Raw genomic sequence first — 22,315 nt, 5'->3', positions numbered from 1 at the left:
TTCCACAAAACATCTCTATCAACTCTATCATATGCCCTCTCCAAGTCCATGAACGCTACATACAAATCCATCTGTTTTTCTGAGTATTTCTCACATACATTCTTCAAAGCAAACACCTGATCCACACATTCTTTACCACTTCTGAAACCACACTGCTCTTCCCCAATCTGATGCTCTGTACATGCTGAAAAAGGAATAGCAATTGGAAATATCTGGTTTAAAAGGAGAGATATACATAAGTATAAGTATGTTAGTACGAGAGTTGGCCACAGAGCATTAATGGATTACATGTTAACTGAAAGGCGTGTGAAACAGAGACTTTTGGATGATAATGTGCTGAGAGGGGCAGCTGGAGGTATGTTTGATCATCATCTCCTGGAGGGAAAGGTGAAGATTTGTAGAGGTTTTCAGGAAAGAAGAAAGAATGTTGGGGTGAAGAGAGTGGCAAGAGTAAGTGAGCTTGGAAAGGAGACTTGTGTGAGGAAGTACCAGGAGGACTGAGTTCAGAATGGCAAAATGTAAGAGCAAATGATGTAAGGGGAGTGGGGGAGGAATGGGATGTATTTAGGGAAGTAGTGATGGCTTGTGCCAAAGTTGCATGCGGCATGAGAAAGGTGGGAGGTGGGCAGATTAGAAAGTGTAGTGAGTGGTGGGATGAAGAAGTAAGATTGCTAGTGAAAGAGAAGAGAGAGGCATTTGGACGATTTTTACGAGGAAGTAGTGCACATGGCTGGGAGATGTATAAAAGAAAGCGGCAAGAGGTCAAGACAAAGGTGCATGAGGTGAAAAAGAGGGCAAATGAGAGTTGGGGTGAGAGAGTATCAATAAATTTTAGGGAGGATAAAAAGATGTTTTGGAAGAAGGTAAATAAAGTGTGTAAGACAAGAGAACAAATGGGAACATCGGTGAAGGGGGCTAATGGGGAGGTAATAATAAGTAGTGGTGAAGTGAGGAGATAGAGTGAGTATTTTGAAGGTTTGTTGAATGTATCTGATGATAGAGTGGCAGAATATAGGGTGTTTTGATCGAGGTGGTGCACAAAGTGAGAGGGTCAGGGAGAATGGTTTGGTTTAGATAGTAGAGGTATCGAAAGCTTTACGGACGATGAAATCCGGCAAAGGGGTGACTGTGTTGTTGATTGGTTGGTAAGGATATTCAGTGTATGTATGGACCATGATGAAGTGCCTGAGAATTGGCGGAATGCATGCATAGTGCCATTGTACAAATGCAAAGGGGAAAAAGGTGAATGTTCAAATTACAGAGGTATAAGTTTGTGGAGTATTCCTGGGAAATTATATGGGAGGGTATTGACTGAGAAGGTAAAGGCATGTACGGAGCATCAGGGCAAGAGCAGTGTGGTTTCAGAAGTGGTAGAGGATGTGTGGGATCAGGTGTTTGATTTGAAGAATGTATTAGAGAAATACTTAGAAAGACAGATGGATTTGTATGTAGCATTTATGGATCTGGAGAAGGCATATGATAGGATTGACAGAGATGCTTTGTGGAAGGTTTTAAGAGTATATGGTGTGGGAGGCAAGTTGCTAAAAGCAGTGGAAAGTTTTACCAAGGATGTAAGGCATGTGTACGAGTAGGAAGAGAGGAAAGTGATTGGTTCCCAAAGAATGTTGCTTTGTGGCTGGGGTGCATGATGTCTCCATGGCTGTTTAATTTGTGAATGCAAGAGTATCGGAGAGAGGGGCAAGTATGCAGTCTGTTGTGGATGAGAGGGTTTGGGAAGTGAGTCAGTTATTGTTCGCTGATGATATTAGTGCTGGTGGCTGATTCGAGCGAGAAACTGCAGAAGTTGGTGACTGAGTTTGGTAAAGTATGAGAGAGAAGAAAGCTGAGAGTAAATGTGAATAAGAGTAAGGTTATTAAGTTCAGTAGGGTTGAGGGACAAGTTAACTGGGAGTTAACTTTGAATGGAGAGAAATGGAGGAAGTAAAGTGTTTTCGATATCTGGGAGTGGATTTAGCAACGGATGGACCATGGATGCGGAAGTGAATCACAGGGTGGGGGAGGGGCAAAGGTTCTCGAAGGATTGAAGAATGTGTGGAAGGAGAGAACGTTATCTCTGAGAGCAAAAATAGGTATGTTTGAAGGAATAAAGGTTCCAAAAATGTTATATGGTTGTGAGGCATGGGCTTTAGATAAGGCTGTGTGGAGGAGGGTGGACGTGTTGGAAATGAGATGTTTGAGGACAATATGTGGTGTGAGGCGATTTGATCGAGTAAGTAGAGAAAGGGTAAGACAGATGTGTGGAAATAAAATGATTGTCATTGAGAGAGCATAAGGGTGTGTTGAAATGGCTTGGTCACATGGAGAGAATGAGTAAGGAAAGATTGACAAAGTGGATATATGTGTTAGAGGTAGAGAGAACGAGGAGAAGCGGGAGACCAAATTGGAGGTGGAGGGATAGAGTGAAAAAGATTCTGAGCGATTGGGGCCTGAACATACAGGAGGGTGAAAGGCGTGCAAAGAATGGAGAACTGGAATGATTTGGTATGATGGGGTTGACATGCTGTCAATGGATTGAACCAGGGCATGTGAAGCATCTGGAGTAAACCAGTTAAAATTTTGTGGTGCCTGGGTGTGGAAAGGGAGCTATGGTTTCACTGCATTACACATGACAGCTTGAGATTGTGTGTGAATGAATGTGGCCTTTTTTGTCTCATCCTAGTGCTACCCCACGCGTGCTCGGGCAGGTGTGTGTGTGTGTGTGTGTGTGTGTGTGTGTGTGTGTGTGTGTGTGTGTGTGATGCTACTTCATGTATGGCAGGGTGGCAATGGGAATGGATGAAGGCAGCAAGTATGAATATGTACATGAGTATATATGTATATGTCTGTGTATGTATATGTATGTAGACGTTGAAATGTATACGCATGTATATGTGCCTGTGTGTGTGTTTTTGTACATACATGTGTATGTGGGTGGGTTGGGCCATTCTTTTGTCTGTTTCCTTGTGCTACCTCGCTAACGCAGGAGACAGCAATTAAGTATAATAAAAAAAATATTAATAAATAAATGCATATGTGAAATATGTGAGATGATGTGCTGTTCTTCAGTTTTTCCTGGCATTACCTTGCTAATGAAGGAAACAGCAATCAATGAAAAAAAAATGCACCTAAAACTAACATAACATTTAAGAGAAAACCTCACATACAGTATCTACTGTAAGTCCAAGATGAACCCAAAACTGATAACTACAAAATAAGCATAGTGGTAAGAAGCTATTATTCATCAAGCAATGTGTGCAGTGCACACTATACACAAACCCTGCTATTTGACAAAATCTCATTGAAGGTACATCCCCTTGATCTGTTTAGTTTTGACACAGATTCTCTCAGTCAGTTATTTTTTTGCTCATTCTCTCTATACATCTGAACAACTTCAGCAGTCCCTGAGCAGCTATCTCAATCAGACTGTGCTTACTATCATATCTCTTTTTTCCATAGTCAGTCTTAACATGATCTATCTACCTCACAGCATTCTCTGTCCTCAAGCATTTCATTTCCAACTTGTACAAACTCTTTCTTTCTTTTGCATTCATGGCCCAAGCCTTGCATCCATTATGTGGTTGTTTAATCTATTCAAGGAGAGAGTGATGAAGGAGAAGGATACCAGGGTCTTTGTACAAGAGACAGGTCTACATTACTGGGTAGGGGAGGCAGGGGGTTGTAACTTATCATTTGCACATTACATGGCTCTGATGGAACAATCTAGAGAGAAGCTCCAGAAAATGGTTTGAAAGGAAAAAGTGTGAGAATGAATATGATTAAAAGGAAATTAATAAGATGCAGCACAGGAATGAGACAGGAGGGTTGGGTATAAGTCTAAATAGGGAGGACTTGAGGAAAAGGAGCACATTAGTTACCTGAGGATGGAATGGCAGTAAATGGAACAATGATGGCTGAGGTGAGTCAAAGGGTGAAAGAATGGGGCAAAGGTCATGGATGCACTCAGCAGTGTATGGAAGGTGGGGTCTGAAGGTATATTAGTTCTCATGGTGTTTTTTTTTCAATTTCTTGAGTCCTTAATGCAAAAGAATGAAACATGGTGGAAGCAATGGAAATGAGCTGCCTGAGAATGATTTGTCAAGTGAGGCAGGTTGATCTTCTATAGAATGATAGTATAAGAGAGAGGTATACCAGTAAGCAGAGTTTGATTCAGAGACCTCACCAGGGTGTGCTAAAATGGTCTGGACATATGGAGAGATAAGCAAAGAGACTGACTACAAGGTTAGACGTATCAAAAGTGGAGGTAACAAAAGATAGAGGGTGACCAAGAAAGAGTGAAGAGATAGAGCAAAAGAGGCTTTCTGAGATACTAGGGCCTTAACATTCAGGAGAGGAGGAACATGCATGGAACAGAAAAAACTAAAGTGTTACAGTTTTGTATATAGGGAGCAGTGTGCTATCAATGGGTTGAACAAGGGCATATGAAGGGGTCAAGGAAAGTCATTGGAAGGTCTGTAGGCCTTCACTAAAGATGGGAACTACAGATGTGGTACAATATAAATGACAGCTAAAAAGTGGATGTGAGCAAGTGAAGCTACTGTTCATCTGTTCCTTACATTACCTGGGTCTAGTATGAAAAAAAAATATCATTATCATATCATCATTTCTACTATTATCATCATTATCATTATTCCACACCATACAATACATGCTTGCTATTTCCCACATAAGCAAGGCAGCATCTAGAACAAATGACAAAACCTTAGAGGGAAAAATCCTCACTATGCTCTTTACTGTTCTTTCTTTCAGAAAGCAATACAGGAATGGAGGATTTCCAGCCTTCTGTTCTTGCCCATCTTAGTTGCCTTTTACAACATGCAGGGAACATGCGGGCATTATAATCATTATCATTATCATTACTATCATTACTGAAGTGGGGGGTAGCTATGCTATTTCCTGTGTGGTGGGGTAGTGACAGGAATGGATGAAGGCAAGCAAGTATGAATATTTACATGAGTATATACTTATATGTCTGTGTATGCGTATGTATATGTTGATATATATATATGTATGTATTTATTCATGTATGGGCGTTTATGTATATATTATTTATTTATATTTATTTTGCTTTGTCGCTGTCTCCTGCGTTTGCGAGGTAGCGCAAGGAAACAGACGAAAGAAATAGCCCAACCCACCCCCATACACATGTATATACACACCCGTCCACACACGCAAATATATATACCCATACATCTCAATGTACACATATATATACACACACAGACACATACATATATACCCATGCACACAATTCACACTGTCTGTCTTTATTCATTCCCATCGCCACCTCGCCACACATGGAATACCATCCCCCTCCCCCCTATTGTGTGCGGGGTAGCGCTAGGAAAACACAACAAAGGCCTAATTCGTTCACACTCAGTCTCTAGCTGTCATGCAATAATGCCCGAAACCACAGCTCCCTTTCCACATCCAGGCCCCACACAACTGTCCATGGTTTACCCCAGATGCTTCACATGCCCTGATTCAATCCACTGACAGCACGTCAACCCCGGTATACCACATCGATCCAATTCACTCTATTCCTTGCCCGCCTTTCACCCTCCTACATGTTCAGGCCCCGATCACTCAAAATCTTTTTCACTCCATCTTTCCACCTCCAATTTGGTCTCCCACTTCTCCTCGTTCCCTCCACCTCCGACACATATATCCTCTTGGTCAATCTTTCCTCACTCATTCTCTCCATGTGCCCAAACCATTTCAAAACACCCTCTTCTGCTCTCTCAACCATGCTCTTTTTATTTCCACACATCTCTCTTACCCTTACATTACTTGCTCAATCAAACCACCTCACACCACACATTGTTCTCAAACATCTCATTTTCAGCACATCCACCCTCCTGCGCACAACTCTATCCATAACCCATGCCTCGCAACCATACAACATTGTTGGAACCACTATTCCTTCAAACATACCCATTTTTGCTTTCCGAGATAGTGTTCTCGACTTCCACACATTCTTCAAGGCTCCCAGGATTTTCGCCCCCTCCCCCACCCTATGATTCACTTCTGCTTCCATGGTTCCATCCGCTGCCAGATCCACTCCCAGATATCTAAAACACTTTACTTCCTCCAGTTTTTCTCCATTCAAACTTACCTCCCAATTGACTTGACCCTCAACCCTACTGTACCTAATAACCTTGCTCTTATTCACATTTACTCTTAACTTCTTCTTTCACACACTTTACCAAACTCAGTCACCAGCTTCTGCAGTTTCTCACATGAATCAGCCACCAGCGCTGTATCATCAGCGAACAACAACTGACTCACTTCCCAAGCTCTCTCATCCACAACAGACTTCATTTTTGCCCCTCTTTCCAAAACTCTTGCATCCACCTCTCTAACAACCCCATCCATAAACAAATTAAACAACCATGGAGACATCACACACCCCTGCCGCAAACCTACATTCACTGAGAACCAATCACTTTCCTCTCTTCCTACACGTACACATGTTTATGTATATATATGTGTATATACCATCACTGCGCAAAAGATGCAAGGGGCATGAGAAAGGCAGGAGGTGGGCAGATCAGAGAGGGTAGTGAGTAGTGGGATGAAGTAAGGTTGTTAGTGAAAGAGAAAAGAGAGGCATTTGGATGATACTTGCTGGAAAGGAGAGCAAATGACTGGGAGATTATATATGAAAGCGGCAGGAGGTCAAGAGAAAGGTGTAAAGGTGAAAAAGAGGGCAAATGAGAGTTAGGAGGTGAGAGTATATTTATATTTCAGGAAAGCTAAAAAGATGTTTTGGAAGGATAAATAATGTGCGTGAAACAAGAGGACAAATGGAAACATCGGCGAAGGGAGCAAGAGGGGATGAAGTGATGAAGTGATAAGGTGGTGAAGTGAGTACGTTTAATGTTTGTTGACTGTGTTTGCTGATAAGAGTGGCAGATATAGGGTGTTTTGGTCGGGGTGGTGTGCGAAGTGAGAGGGTCAGGGAGAATGGTTTGGTAAAGAGAGAAGAGGAAGTGAAAGCTTTGCAGAAAATGAAATCTGGAAAGGTGGCAGGTTTAGATGGTATTGCAGCGGAATCTATCAAAAAAGGGGATGACTGTATTGTTGACTGGTTGGTGAGGATATTCAATGTATGTATGGATCATGGTTAAGTGCCTGAGGATCAGCAGAATACATGCATAGTGCCAATGTACAAAGGCAAAGGGGATAAAGGTGAGTGTTCAAACTACAAAGGCATAAGTTGTTGAGTACTCCTGGGAAATTATATGGGAGGGTACTGATTGAGAGGGTGAGGCATGTACAGAGCATCAGACTGGGGAAGAGCAGTGTGGTTTCAGAAGTGGTAAAGGATGTGTGGATCAGGTGTTTGCTTTGAAGAATGCATGTGAGAAATACTTAGAAAAACAAATAGATCTGTATGTAGCCATTATGGATCTGGAAAAAGCATATGATAGGGTTGATAGAAATGATTTGTAGATGGTTTTAAGAGCATATGGTGCGGGAGGTAAGTTGTAAGATGTAAGGCATGTGGACAAGTAGGAAGAGAGAAGAGTGATTGGTTCCCAGTAAATGTCGGTCTGCAGCAGGGGTGTGTGAAGTCCCCATGGTTGTTTAATCAATTTATGGATGGGGTGGTTAGGGAGGTAAATGCAAGAGTATTGGAGAGAGGGGCAGGCATGCAGTCTGTTGTGGAGGAGAGGGCTTGGGAAGTGAGTTAGCTGTTGTTCACCGATGATACAGCTCTGGTGGCTGATTCGGGTGAGAAACTGCAGAGATTGGTGGCTGAGTTTGGAAAGGTGTGTGAAAGGAGAAAGTTAAGAGTAAATGTGAATAAGAGTAAGGTTATTAGGTTCAGTAGGGTTGAGGTACAAGTTATTTGGAATATAAGTTCGAATGGAGAAAAACTGGAAGTGATTGGAATGTAAGTCTGAATGGAGAAAAATTGGAAGTGAAGTGTTTTAGATATCTGGGAGTGGACTTAGCAGTGGATGGAACCATGGAAGCAGAGGGAGTCACAAGGGGGGGGGGGGGTTCTGGGAGCGATGAAGAATGTGTGGAAGTTGAGAACGTTATCTCGGAAAGCAAAAATGGGTATGTTTGAAGGAATAGTGGTTCCAACAATGTTATACGGTTGCGAGGCGTGGATGTGCTGGAAATGAGATGCTTGAGGACAATATGTGGTGTGAGGTGGTTTGATTGAGTAAGTAATAAAAGGGTAAGAGAGATGTGTGGTAATAAAAAGAGTGTGGTTGAGAGAGCAGAAGAAAGTGTTTTGAAATGGTTTGATCACATGGAGAGAATGAGTGAGGAAAGATTGACAAAGAGGATATGTGTGTCAGAAGTGGGAGCGTTGAAGAATGTGTGGAAGTTGAGAACGTTATCTCGGAAAGCAAAAATGGGTATGTTTGAAGGAATAGTGGTTCCAACAATGTTATACGGTTGCGAGGCGTGGATGTGCTGGAAATGAGATGCTTGAGGACAATATGTGGTGTGAGGTGGTTTGATTGAGTAAGTAATAAAAGGGTAAGAGAGATGTGTGGTAATAAAAAGAGTGTGGTTGAGAGAGCAGAAGAGGGTGTGTTGAAATGGTTTGGACATATGGAGAGAATGAGTGAGGAAAGATTGACAAAGAGGATATGTGTGTCAGAAGTGGGAGCGTTGAAGAATGTGTGGAAGTTGAGAACGTTATCTCGGAAAGCAAAAATGGGTATGTTTGAAGGAATAGTGGTTCCAACAATGTTATACGGTTGCGAGGCGTGGATGTGCTGGAAATGAGATGCTTGAGGACAATATGTGGTGTGAGGTGGTTTGATTGAGTAAGTAATAAAAGGGTAAGAGAGATGTGTGGTAATAAAAAGAGTGTGGTTGAGAGAGCAGAAGAAAGTGTTTTGAAATGGTTTGATCACATGGAGAGAATGAGTGAGGAAAGATTGACAAAGAGGATATGTGTGTCAGAAGTGGGAGCGTTGAAGAATGTGTGGAAGTTGAGAACGTTATCTCGGAAAGCAAAAATGGGTATGTTTGAAGGAATAGTGGTTCCAACAATGTTATACGGTTGCGAGGCGTGGATGTGCTGGAAATGAGATGCTTGAGGACAATATGTGGTGTGAGGTGGTTTGATTGAGTAAGTAATAAAAGGGTAAGAGAGATGTGTGGTAATAAAAAGAGTGTGGTTGAGAGAGCAGAAGAAAGTGTTTTGAAATGGTTTGATCACATGGAGAGAATGAGTGAGGAAAGACTGACAAAGAGGATATGTGTGTCAGAAGTGGGAGCGTTGAAGAATGTGTGGAAGTTGAGAACGTTATCTCGGAAAGCAAAAATGGGTATGTTTGAAGGAATAGTGGTTCCAACAATGTTATACGGTTGCGAGGCGTGGATGTGCTGGAAATGAGATGCTTGAGGACAATATGTGGTGTGAGGTGGTTTGATTGAGTAAGTAATAAAAGGGTAAGAGAGATGTGTGGTAATAAAAAGAGTGTGGTTGAGAGAGCAGAAGAGGGTGTTTTGAAATGGTTTGATCACATGGAGAGAATGAGTGAGGAAAGATTGACAAAGAGGATATGTGTGTCAGAAGTGGAGGGAACGAGTAGAAGTGGGAGACCAAATTTGAGGTGGAAAGATGGAGCGAAAAAGATTTTGAGTGATCGGGGTCTGAACACGCAGGAGGGTGAAAGGCGTGCAAGGAACAGAGCGAATTGGAACAATGTGGTATACCGGGGTCGACATGCTGTCAATGGATTGAACCAGGGCATGTGAAGCATCTGGGTCAAAGCATGGAAAGTTTTGTGGGGCCTGGATACGGAAATGGAGATGTGGTTTCGGTGCATTATACATGACAGCTAGAGACTGAGTGTGAACGAATGTGGCCTTTATTGTCTTTTCCTAGCACTACTTCGCGCACATGCGGGGGATGGGGTTGTCATTTCATGTGTGGAGGGATGGCGACGGGAACAAATAAGGGCAGACAGTATGAATTATGTACATGTGTATATATGTATATGTCTGTGTGTGTATATATATGCATACGCTGAGATGTACAGGTATGTATATGTGCGTGTGTGGATGTGTATGTATATACATGTGAATGTGGGTGGGTTGGGCAATTCTTTCGTCTGATTCCTTGCGCTACCTCGCTAACGCGGGAGACAGCGACAATGTATAATAAAAAAAATAATAATAATGTATCATGCTGGCTAGTATGGCTCAGGTACAAAATGTTCCTAAACCAGTCAGTCAAAACCAGATCTGCAAAGAGATGGATAAAAATAAAAGCTAGAAAATGGTTAAACAAGAAAATGCGACAGAACGAATGTTTGAGGATGTTATGTGAATGTGTGAAGGAGCAAGATCAGAGTACACCACAAATAGTGCTGCAGTTAAAAAAATTAGGAAGCTTTTCAAGGATCACGAAGGAGAGTCATAATACTAGAAAGGAACAAAAACACAGTATTAATGGGAGTCTCCCAGATAGAACAAAGGAAAAAATTGCATTCTAAATCTACTGGAACAATATTGAAAGTTGTTCAGGTAAAAAAAAAAAGGAACTAAGACACACACAAACACAGACACTGACAAAATATTAGATGGAACAAATTCAGAAGCAAATCAACAGAACATGACTAATGGGAGAGAACTCAGACTCAGGTTGACACAAAAAGAGGAACACAGGAAATTGTGGATAGCAGGTGAAAGAATAATATCTCCATTAGAGATGAAGCAATTAAGGAAATATATGGGTTATTTGATGAAAAGTTTAGAAAAGTACTGAGAATGCAGTACCAGTGCTTGCAAGCCAAAAAGAGATTATAGAGAAAGTTACAGACATAATGGATGCAACTACCACACCAAGGGATCTAGCTGAAAAATGGCTAGCACCAAAATTAGAAAGATTAGTGGAGCAGAGGGTTTGATAAGACAAATCTTATATATCATTCATTATACTTAATTGCTGTTTCCCATATCAGTGAGGTAGTGCAAGGAAACAGACGAAGAATGGCCCAACCATTCATATACACATATTCATCCATTTATTATAATTTGTCGCTGTCTCCCGCGTTAGCGAGGTAGTGCAAGGAAACAGATGAAAGAATGGCCCAACCCACCAATACACACATGTATAAACATACAGGCCCACACGCACATATACATACCTATAAATTTCAAAATATACATACATATGCATGCAGAGACATTTTATCATGCTTTGTCACTCTCTCCCGCATTAGGGAGGTAGCACAAGAAAATAGATGAAAGAATGGCCCAACCCACCCACACACACATGTATATACATACACGTCCAAACACGCACATATACATACCTTTACATTTCAACGTATACATACGTATATAAACACATACATATACATATATACACATGCACATAATTCATACTTGCTGCCTTTATTCATTCCCGTCGCCACCCTGCCTCACAGACAAATACATATATATACATGTACATACTCATACTTCCTGCCTTCATCCATTCTCGTCGCCACCCCACCACAGATGAAATGGCAACCCCCCTCCCCCCGTGCGTGTGCGAGGTAGTGACAGGAAAAGACAACAAAGGCCACATTCATTCACACTCAGTCTCTCGCTGTCATGAACAATGCACCGAAACCACAGCTCCCTTTCCACATCCAGACCCCACAAAACTTTCCATGGTTTAATCAAGATGCTTCACATGACCTGGTTCAATCCATTGACAGCACATCTACCCCAGTATACCAAATCATTCCAATTCACTCTATTCCTTGCACACCTTTCACCTTCCGCTAAGTTCAGGCCCCGATCACTCAAAATCTTTTTCACTCCATCCTTCCACCTCCAATTTGGTCTACCACTTCTCCTCGTTCCCTCCACCTCTGACACATATATCCTCTTTGTAAATCTTTCCTCACTCATTCTCTCCATGTGAACAAACCATATCAATAGACCCTCTTCTGCTCTCTCAACCACACTCTTATTATTACCACATATCTCCTTTACCCTTACATTACTTACTCAATCAAACCATCTCACACCACATACTGTCCTCAAACATCTCATTTCCAACACATCCATCCTCCTCCGCACAACCCTACCGATAGCCCATGCCTCGCAACCATATAACATTGTTGGAACCACTATCCCTTCGCCCCCTCCCCCACCCTGTGACTCACTTCTGCTTCCATGGTTCCATCCACTGCTAAATCCAATCCCAGATATCTAAAACACTTCACTTCCTCCAGTTTTTCTCCATTCAAATTTACCTCCCGACTGACTTGTCCCTACTGAACCTCATAACCTTACTCTTATTCACATTTACTCTCAGCTTTCTTCTTTCACACACTTTACCAAACTTAGTCACCAACCTCTGCAGTTTCTCACCCGAATCAGCCACCAGCACTGTATCATTAGCAAACAACAAATGACTCACTTCCCAAGCCCTCCCATCCACCACAGACTGTATACTTGCCCCTCTCACCAAAACTCTTGCATTCACCTCCCTAACAACCCCATCCATAAACAAATTAAACAACCCAGGAGACATCACACACCACTGCTGCAAACCAACATCCACTGGGAACCAATCACTTTCCTCTCTTCCTACTCGTACACATGCCTTACATCCTTGATAAAAAATTTTTCACTGCTTCTAGCAACTTACCTCCCACACCATATACTCTTAACACCTTGCACAAAGCATCTCTATCAACTCTATCATATGCCTTCTTCAAATCCATAAATGCTACATACTAATCCATCTGATTTTCTAAGTATTTCTCACATACGTTCTTCAAAGGCAACTAAAGGGATGGGAGTGTGGGGCTACAAACCCTCCCCTCCTTGTATCTTAACTTTCTGAAAGAGAAAACAGAAGGAGTCACGTGGGAGTGCTCATCCTCCTCCAAGGCTCAGATTGGGGTGTCTAAATGTGAGTGGCCACATGTAACCAAGATTAGAAAGAAAGAGAGACAGGTAGTATGTTTGAGGAAAGGAACCTGGATGTTTTGGCTCTGAAAGAAATGAAGCGCAAGGGTAAAGAGGAAGAGTGGTTAGGGAATGTTTTGGGAATAAAGTCAGGGGTTGGTGAGAGGACAAGAGCAAGGGAAGGAGTAGCACTACTCCTGAAACAGGAGTGGTGGGAGTATGTGATAGTGTAAGAAAGTAAACTCTAGATTGATATGGGTAAAACTGAAAGTAGATGGAGAGAGATGGGTGATTATTGGTGCATATGCACCTGGGCATAAGAACGATCATGAGAGGCAAGTCTTTTGGGAGTAGCTAAGTGAGTATGTTAGTAGTTTTGATGCACAAGACCACATTATAGTGATGGGTGATTTAAATGCAAAGGCGAGTAATGTGGCAGTTGAGGGAATGATTGGTGTACAGTGTTGTAAATGGAAATGGTGAAGAGCTTGTAGATGTGTGTGCTGAAAAAGGACTGGTGATTGGGAATACCTGATTTAAAAAGAGATATATGCAGAAGTATACATATGTAAGTAGGAGAGATGGCCAGAGAGCGTTACTGGATTATGTGTTAATTGATAGGCACGGGAAAGAGAGACTTTTGGATGTTAATGTGCTGAGAGGTGCAACTGGAGGGATGTCCGATCATAATCTTGTGGAGGCAAAGGTGAAGATTTGTGGAGGCTTTCAGAAAAGAAGAGAGAATGTTGGGGTGAAGAGAGTGGTGAGAGTAAGTGAGCTTGGGAAGACTTGTGTGAGGTAGTACCAAGAGAGACTGAGTACAGAATGGAAAAAGGTGAGAATAAAGGACGTAAGGGGAGTGGGGGAGGAATGGGATGTATTTAGGGAAGCAGTGATGGCTAGTGCAAAAGATGCTTGTGGCATGAAAAGCATGGGAGGTGGGCAGATTAGAAAGGGTAATGAGTGGTGGGATGAAGAAGTAAGATTATCAGTGAAAGAGAAGAGAGAGTCATTTAGACGATTTTTGCAGGGAAATAGTGCACATGACTGGGAGAGCAAATGACTGGGAGATGTATAAAAGAAAGAGGGGCGAGGTCAAGAGAAAGGTGCAAGAGGTGAGAAAGAGGGCAAATGAGAGTCAGGATGAGAGAGTATCATAAATTTTAGTGAAAATAAAAAGATGTTTTGGAAGGAGGTAAATAAAGTGCATAAGACAAGAGAACAAATGGGAACATTGGTGAAGGTAGCTAATGGGGAGGTAATATCAAGTAGCAGTGATGTGAGAAGGATATGGAGTGAGTATTTTGAAGGTTTGTTGAATGTTTTAGATGATAGAGTGGCAGATATAGGGTGTTTTGGTCCAGGTGGTGTGCGAAGTGAGAGGGTTAGGGAGAAAGATATGGTAAACAGAGAAGAGGTAGCGAAAGCTTTCCAGAAGATGAAAGCCGGCAAGGTGGCAGGTTTGGATGGTACTGCAGTGGAATTTATTAAAATAGGGGGTGACTGTGTTGTTGACTGGTTGGTAAGGATACTCAATGTGTGTATGGCTCATGGTAGGTGCCTGAGGATTGGCAAAATGCATGCATAGTGCCACTGTACAAAGGCACAGGGGATAAAGGTGAGTACTCAAATTACAGACATATAAGTTTGTTGAGTATTCCTGGGAAATTACATGGGAGGGTAATGACTGAGTGGGTGAGGTAAATACAGAGCATCAGATTAGGGAAGAGCAGTGTGTGATTTCAGAAGTGGTAAAAGATGTGTGGATCAGGTGTTTGCTTTGAAGAATATGTGAGAAATACTTAGAAAAACAAATGGATTTGTATGTAGCATTTATGGATCTGGAGAAAGCATATGATAGAGTTGATAGAGATGCTCTGTGGAAGGTATTAAGAATATATGGTGTGGGAGGCAAGTTGCTAGAAGCAGTGAGAAGTTTTTATCGAGGAAGTAAGGGATGTGTACAAGAAGGAAGAGAGGAAAGTGATTGGTTTTCGGTGAATGTCGGTTTGCAGCAGGGGTGCGAGATGTCTCCATGGTTGTTTAATTTGTTTATGGATGGGGTTGTTAGGAAGGTAATTGCAAGAGTTTTGGAGAGAGGGGCAAGTACGCAGTCTATTGTGGATGAGATGGCTTGGGAAGTGAGTCGGTTGTTGTTCGCTGATGATACGGCACTGGTGGCTGATTTGGGTGAGAAGCTGAAGAAGCTGGTGACTGAGTTTGGTAAAGTGTGTGAAAGAAGAAAGCTGAGAGTAAATGTGAATAAGAGCAAGTCTATTAGGTACAGTAGGGTTGAGGGACAATTCAATTGTCAGGTAACTTTGAATGGAGAAAAACTGGAGGAATTGAAGTGTTTTACATATTTGGAAGTGGATTTGGCAGCAGATGGAACCATGGAAGCGGAAGTGAGTCACAGGGTACGGGAGGGGGCGAAAGTTCTGGGAGCATTAAAAAATGTGCGGAAGGTGAGAACATTATCTCAGAAAGCATAATTGGGTATGTTTGAAGGAATAGTGGTTCCAACAATGTTATATGGGTGCGAGGCGTGGGCTATAGATAGAGTTGTGCAGAGGAGGGTGGATGTGTTGGAAATGAGATGTTTGGGGACAATATGTGGTGTGAGGTGGTTTGATCAAGTAAGTAAAGAAAGGGTAAGAGAGATGTGTGGTAATAAAAAGAGTGTGGTTGAGAGAGCAGAAGAGGGTGTTTTGAAATGGTTAGGTCACATGGAGAGAATGAGTGAGGAAAGACTGACAAAGAGGATATATGTGTCAGAGGAGGAGGGAACGAGAAGAAGTGGGAAACCAAACTGGAGGTGGAAAGATGGAGTGAAAAAGATTTTGAGCGATCGGGGCCTGAACATGCAGGAGGGTGAAAGGCATGCAAGGAATAGAGTGAACTGGAACGATGTGGTATATTGGGGTCGATGTGCTGTTAATGGATTGAACCAGGGCATGTGAAGCGTCTGGGGTAAACCATGGAAAGTTTTGTGGGGTCTGGATGTGGAAAGGGAGCTGTATTTTTGGTGCATTATACCTGACAGCTAGAGACTGAGTGTGAACGAATGTGGCCTTTGTTGTCTTTTTCTAGCGCTAACTCGCACGCACGTGGGGGGGGGTCTTTTCATGTGTGGCGGGTTGGCGATGGGAGTGAATAAAGGCAGCAAGTATGAATTATGTACATGTGTATATATGTATATGTTTGTGTATGTATATGTATGTATACGTTGAAATGTAAAGGTATGTATATGCGCGTGTGGACATGTATGTAGATACATGTGTATGTGGGTGGGTTGAGCCATTCTTTCGTCTGTTTCCTTGCGCTACCTCGCTAACGCTGGAGACAGCGACAAAGTATAATACAATATAAATATATTATTCAAAGCAAACACCTGATCCACACATCCTCTACCACTTCTGAAACCATACTGCTCTTCCATAATCTGATGCTCTGTACATTGCTTCACCCTCTCAAGCAATACCCTCCCATATCATTTCTTAGGAATACTCAACAAACTTATAACTCTGTAATTTCAACACTAACCTTTATCCTCTTTGCCTTTGTACAATGGCACTATGCATGCATTCCACCAATCCTCAGGCACTTCACCATGAACCATACATATATTCAATATCCTTACCAACCAGTCAACAACACATATACTAATATACACATATACATAGACTTCCATACACGCACATATACATACATATACATTTCAATGTATGCATACGTATACATACACATTTATACATATACATACATACGTATATACACATGTACATATTCATACTTGCTGCCTTCATCCAAGAAACAACATTCCCCCCAGCCAGGAAGTGCCAGGAAAAGACAAAAAGGCCACATTCGTTCACACTCAGGTCTCTAGCTGTCATCTAATGCACTGAAACCACAGCTCCCTTTCCACATCCCGTCCCCACAGACCTTTCCATGGTTTACCCCAGATGCTTCACATGCCCTGTTTCAATCCACTGACAGCACATCGATACCAGTATACCACATTGTGACAAATCACTAATTTTTCCTGGCCAGGAAAATCAAACACCACATAAGAAAGGATAAAAAGGAGGAAATGCATATAAAAAGAATACTGATGGCTAGGAAACTGAATGTGAATGGGATGACAGGTGAGAGTAAAAGGAGGGACACCATGGAGGGGTTTAAAAGTTTTAGTATGGATGTGCTAAGGATTGAGGAAACCCATATCTATAGGAAGAGTGTGTGGGGTGAAAGAGGAAATGATGAATGCAAGTTATGGGAGGGCATGAATGGTGTGGTATGGATGGGAATGAGTGAAAGTTATTGGGGAAGAGGAAAAGAAGGATGTGCAATTCTGCTATCATCAAAGCATGGATAGATTGGATCAAAAATAGTGTGGGTGAAAGGAAAGATTGGGACTGTGAAGTATACATGGGTATGTATATATGCACCTGTGGTTATGAAGACCGTATGAGATAAGGATGAAATAAAGCTTTTCTGGAGAGATTTGAATGACTGTATAAATGGTTGTGAGAATGAGAGAAACATGGTTATATTGGGTGATATGAATGCAAAAGTGGGATGTGATAGAATTGGTGAGATAGTTGGTAAATGTGGGTGCCTGGAGTATATGAAAATTGAGGTTATCTGGTGGATATTTGTGCTGAGAGGGGTTTATTCATTGCAAACCCTTTTATCAGGATAGGATGAACCACAGATATACAAGGATGAGGAATGATGGAAGAGAAGAGCAAAAGGCTTTGATTGACTATGTGGCATTGGATGAAAGATTGAGAAGGGCCATGCTAGATGCTTGAGTCATGAGAGGATTCTTTGGAGACTTACCATTTTGCAGTTCTTGTGAGGATGATGATCAGGGAGAAGTGGAGGTATGGCGTAGGGAAGAATGGAGAGGTAAAAGTGTTTGCAAGCAAGAAGATGAATCAGAAAAAATGCAGGGAGGAGTATGAAAGGAAGGTAACTGAAAGCTTAGATGGAAGTGCAGTGAATGTAAAAATGCAGTCTTGTCTGAATGAGGTGTCTAAAATTTTTAGAGAAATACTTTTAAAGGTTGTGTAATCAGTATTTGGACACAAGGTACTGTGATACAGGAATAAAAAGGGCAATGCATGGTGGACAGAAGAGATTAGAAATGCTGTGGAAGAGACTTAAAGGCATAAGGTAGATTGCTCAATAGGAATGTACCAGTGGAAGTTCAATAAAGGAGAGAGGAATATAAAATATGCAAGCAGAATGTTAAGCAGTTGATAGAGTAAAGCAAAAAAAAAAAGAGTGTATGAAGATTTCTGAAGTGAAAAGTTTCAGGATACTAAGAAACTAGACTGGAAGGAGGTGAACAGGGAAAGAGATGGATGTAAGAGTAGAAATGTTGATGTATGAAGTAAGAATAATGTGAGAAGGAAGGGGAGTTGCTGAATCAAAAGGTGAAAGTGAAAAGAAAATGGAAAGAGTATTTTGAAGAAATTATGAATGTGGAAGAAAGGGAGGCAGCAGTTGTTACATGCATGGGTTTGGAGGAAGGAAGGAAGAGGATACGAATGCAAGAGCCAAAAGAAAAGAGGGAGATAAGAAGGGCAATAATGAGGCTGAAGGTAGGAAAGGCACCTGCAGTGGATGGGATTATGGCTGAAATGCTGAAGTAATAGAGTCGATGCATCTAATATGTAATTTTGAAAAAGAAGGTTGAGCCTGAGGAGTGGGTAAAAGCTATTATCATTCCTTTATTCAAAGGACAAGGTGCTAAGGATGCATGTACCAATTATAGAGGAATAAGTCTGTTATGTATACAAGGAAAAGTGTATGCAAGAATATTAACTGACAGAGTGATGGAAGTGACTGAATGGAGAATAAGTGAAGAGTGAGGGGTTTTTATGAAAGGTAGGGGGTGTGTGGATCAGATTTTTGTGGTGAAAATGACTGTGGAAAAGTATCTAGAGAAACGTAATAAAACTGCATGTAACTTATGGACCTGGAGTAAGCATAAGACAGAGCCAATTGGAATGCGTTAGGGGATCTGCTAAGAATATATAGGGTAGGAAAACAACTGTTGAATGGTGTGGAAGCCATCTCTGGAGTAGCAAATGTAAGAGTGGATGGAGAGTTGTGCAAAGGTTTCAGTATAAATGTGGGTGTCAAACAAGGCTGTGTGATATCATCATGGCTTTTTGATACAGCAATGCCACCCCTGCAACAGTGAGGTATTGCCAGGAAAACAGACATAAAAGGCCACATTCGTTCACACTAAATCTCTAGCTGTGAAGTGTAATGCACCAAAACCACAGCTCCCTATCCACATCCAGGCCCCATAGATCGTTCCATGGTTTACCCTCGATGTTTCACATGCCTTGGTTCAGTCCAATGACAGAACTTCAACTCCGGTATACCACATCATTCTAATTCACTCTATTCCTTGCATGTCTATCACCCTCCAGCATGTTCAGGCCCCGATCGCTCAAAATCTTTTTCACTCCATCCTTCCACCTCCAATTTGGTCTCCTGCTTCTCCTTGTTCCCTCCACCTCTGACATATATATGAGAAATGTGCAGAAGTAAATGACTCACTAAAGTGATTTTAGTCACATATAAGAAAGAAAGGGGGTTATATTCTTCTGGAAGATATCAAGTGATTGCCTTATTTTCTCAATGAATTCCTGGGGTATATGAGAACTTTGGTGCATACATTTCCAAAGAAAAAGCACCTCATATATCCTCTCCATACATGCCACCCACTCAATCTCCTCACACTTATCAGTAGAATAAAAGGTGTAATATTTCTATATATATTCCTGTTATTCTCCAATAAGACTGCTTCTTTATATATGAAATAAGAGTTTAGTTTTCAGTATGACGAAAGAAACAAATCCCTCCATATCATCCCAACACTAGACACCCAATAACCTTCATCACTGAATTCTTTTGTAAAAGGTGTAATATTTCTAAATATTTGTGTTATTTACCAAAAATATTGTGCCTGTGTATAATATACGTTTTTTTTTTTTTTTTTTGTCTCCCGCATTTGCGAGGTAGTGCAAGGAAACAGACGAAAGAAGTGGCCCAACCCACCCCCATACACATGTATATATATATACATGTATAATATAATATATATATACATGTATAATATACAAGTACACAAGGAAAACAAACTCAAAAGAAAGAAAGAAATGGTTTTAACCTTCTATCCTCAACAATCAGGTGCTGTCAAACATATTTTTCTCTACCCCTCCGAGTGCTTACTCACCACAGGACCAGGCCATCACAAAAGGTAAAAATCTAACTTTCTGTGATTCTTCTGTTACTTGTAAATGCTAATATAACTTTCATATTGGGATTTCTTCATTTTCTCACACTAAACATGAGACAGGTGGAAAATAAAGGTTTACACCTTTTCAAAATCATGAACATTCATGAACTTTAAACTTTTCAAACTTTTCAAAATCATAAGAGCCTGTGGCATTTCCTGACACAGTATACAGAGATCCCTTGACTACCATGGTTTTGAGATGGCAAGCTTAAAATAGTGCATACCAAGTTTTAAGTATCCATGATTTTCCATGGTACTACCAAAATAATATTCATGCACTGGATGTCAGATCACGACAGGTTGCCTGTGGCCTACATTGGCATACCAAAATTTCTTCAGAGAGGAAGGAATGTCATAATTAGATGTTGCTATGGTGAGTATCAAGGTAGCCTTTTGTGCAGTGCAGCTGGCTGGCTACGTTGCGGGAGTAATGAAAGTGCAGGATCAGTGGTGACACATGGCAATCAATTCTGTTCAATTGTACAATGTGTAATTGTACAATTTTGTAGATTATTGTTTTGTACTTTTATACAATTATCATGTTGTTTTTGAAGTAAAACATGCTTAATTCTAACCCTGAAGGGACTTATGGGATATAGGGTCTTCCAGGAACATAACCCCAGTGATTCACCTCTGTACAAGTCTATGCAGCTTATAAATAACAGTTCAACTGTAATCATAAACTGTCCTTATTGAATATTCTTCCATCCAAACATATATAGTGGGGACACATGCAAACAGCTTATGAGATCAAAACAATAACAACTATAAAACTGAGTGAGCTACACTACTGTGGCACATGAAAAGGTAAGAATTAATGAGAATTAACTAGACAGAAGGCTTCTGATTCCGCTCTAACAGAAAAATGAAGGGTGAGCAATCCCAGATGTGTAAGCAATAATCCACACTTGGGTGAATTATGCCTCTGTAGACACAAAATAGCCACTCACAAAGAAAAATTATTACAGCACCTGTACATCACTCCCAGCTTTTGGAATAATGGATTTATGATGTTGATTATGTGGAGTTTCCAGGATAGAGTGGAAGATATGGTTATGCCTAATATGTTTATGTAATTACAGGGTTGAATTGTGGCATTTTGAAAATGAATACACAGAAACAGCAGATGAGCACAACAAAAGCAAAATGCATGCATCACAGATTTGAAATGGAATATCAACTTTGCAGGATGATTTTGAAAAAAAAATTAAAGTGTGGACAGGAGGAGCCAAATAATGAGAGAAGCAAAGGCACAAGTAAGAGAAAACTGTCTCATAAGACAGATAAGTATTACATGTACAAGGGATAAGCTGACAATGTAACCAGAAAAAGATGATCTGCATCAGCTACTGTGCTGAAGAGAAATAAGAAAAAGACTGAGAGACTTAGTTTACTAGCATTCAGCACAAGAACTAAATCAGAAATTTTCAGTAAGTCCAAAATTCATATTAAGAGTTCAACATTACTTGTTTACTATACCTCTTTTTCCCTGGAAGGATGACCTGGTCTGGTAAGAAGTGCCGTTCCATTACAGACGACGGCTACGTCCTCCACAAACGTGCAGTCTGGATGATTCTCGTCTGCCGGTAGTTCAATAACATCTAAACCTATTTCACGTAAAGTTGCCACATACGTTTCATGCTGTTTCCTGGCCTGAAATAACATATGAAAAGCCAGTGACAAACAGTTTGGCTAGATTTCCATTATTGCAATGACCATAATTTCAAAGGTATGAAATTGACCAGGAAGGGGAATCATGAAAGTGAGGTGAGGATGACAACCCAGTTTCAAAGATTTACTGTTGGGAAAGTTGCTGCTTCTTGGCTCTAAATAACATAAGATATGGAAAGCCAGTGACAACAGTCTGACCAATTTTCCTATATTCTGGGTTCCCACAGACATACTGAAAAATTTTTTCATGACTTCCAGGATTTTTTTTTGCAAAAATTTCTGGACTTATTTGTAAAAATATCAATTCATTATTTACAAGGCGATAATTTCAGTATAATATACAAGTACACCACTGAATTTCCAACAACTGATGGTTTGGCACCTCCTTTAGTCACGACAAAATTATGTGAGGGC

General features: G+C 41.1%; 1 protein-coding gene across 1 annotated transcript in view; it reads right to left on the bottom strand.

The window, feature by feature from the left end:
* The window catches only part of LOC139752574 (N(G),N(G)-dimethylarginine dimethylaminohydrolase 1), a 111,997-nt gene that overhangs the window by 57,527 nt on the left and 32,155 nt on the right, over positions 1 to 22,315 (bottom strand). The window contains exons 3-4 of the mRNA XM_071668331.1: positions 21,705 to 21,883; positions 10,777 to 10,781 (exon numbers count right to left, since the gene is read on the bottom strand). Of these exons, the coding sequence (XP_071524432.1) occupies positions 10,777 to 10,781; positions 21,705 to 21,883 (184 nt within the window). The remainder of the gene's footprint in view (positions 1 to 10,776; positions 10,782 to 21,704; positions 21,884 to 22,315) is intronic.

The sequence above is a fragment of the Panulirus ornatus genome, chromosome 13, assembly GCF_036320965.1.
Source record: "Panulirus ornatus isolate Po-2019 chromosome 13, ASM3632096v1, whole genome shotgun sequence".
Lineage (NCBI taxonomy): Eukaryota > Metazoa > Arthropoda > Malacostraca > Decapoda > Palinuridae > Panulirus > Panulirus ornatus.
Note: the sequence above shows the minus strand (reverse complement) of the source record. Positions and strands in the feature narration are given on the sequence as shown.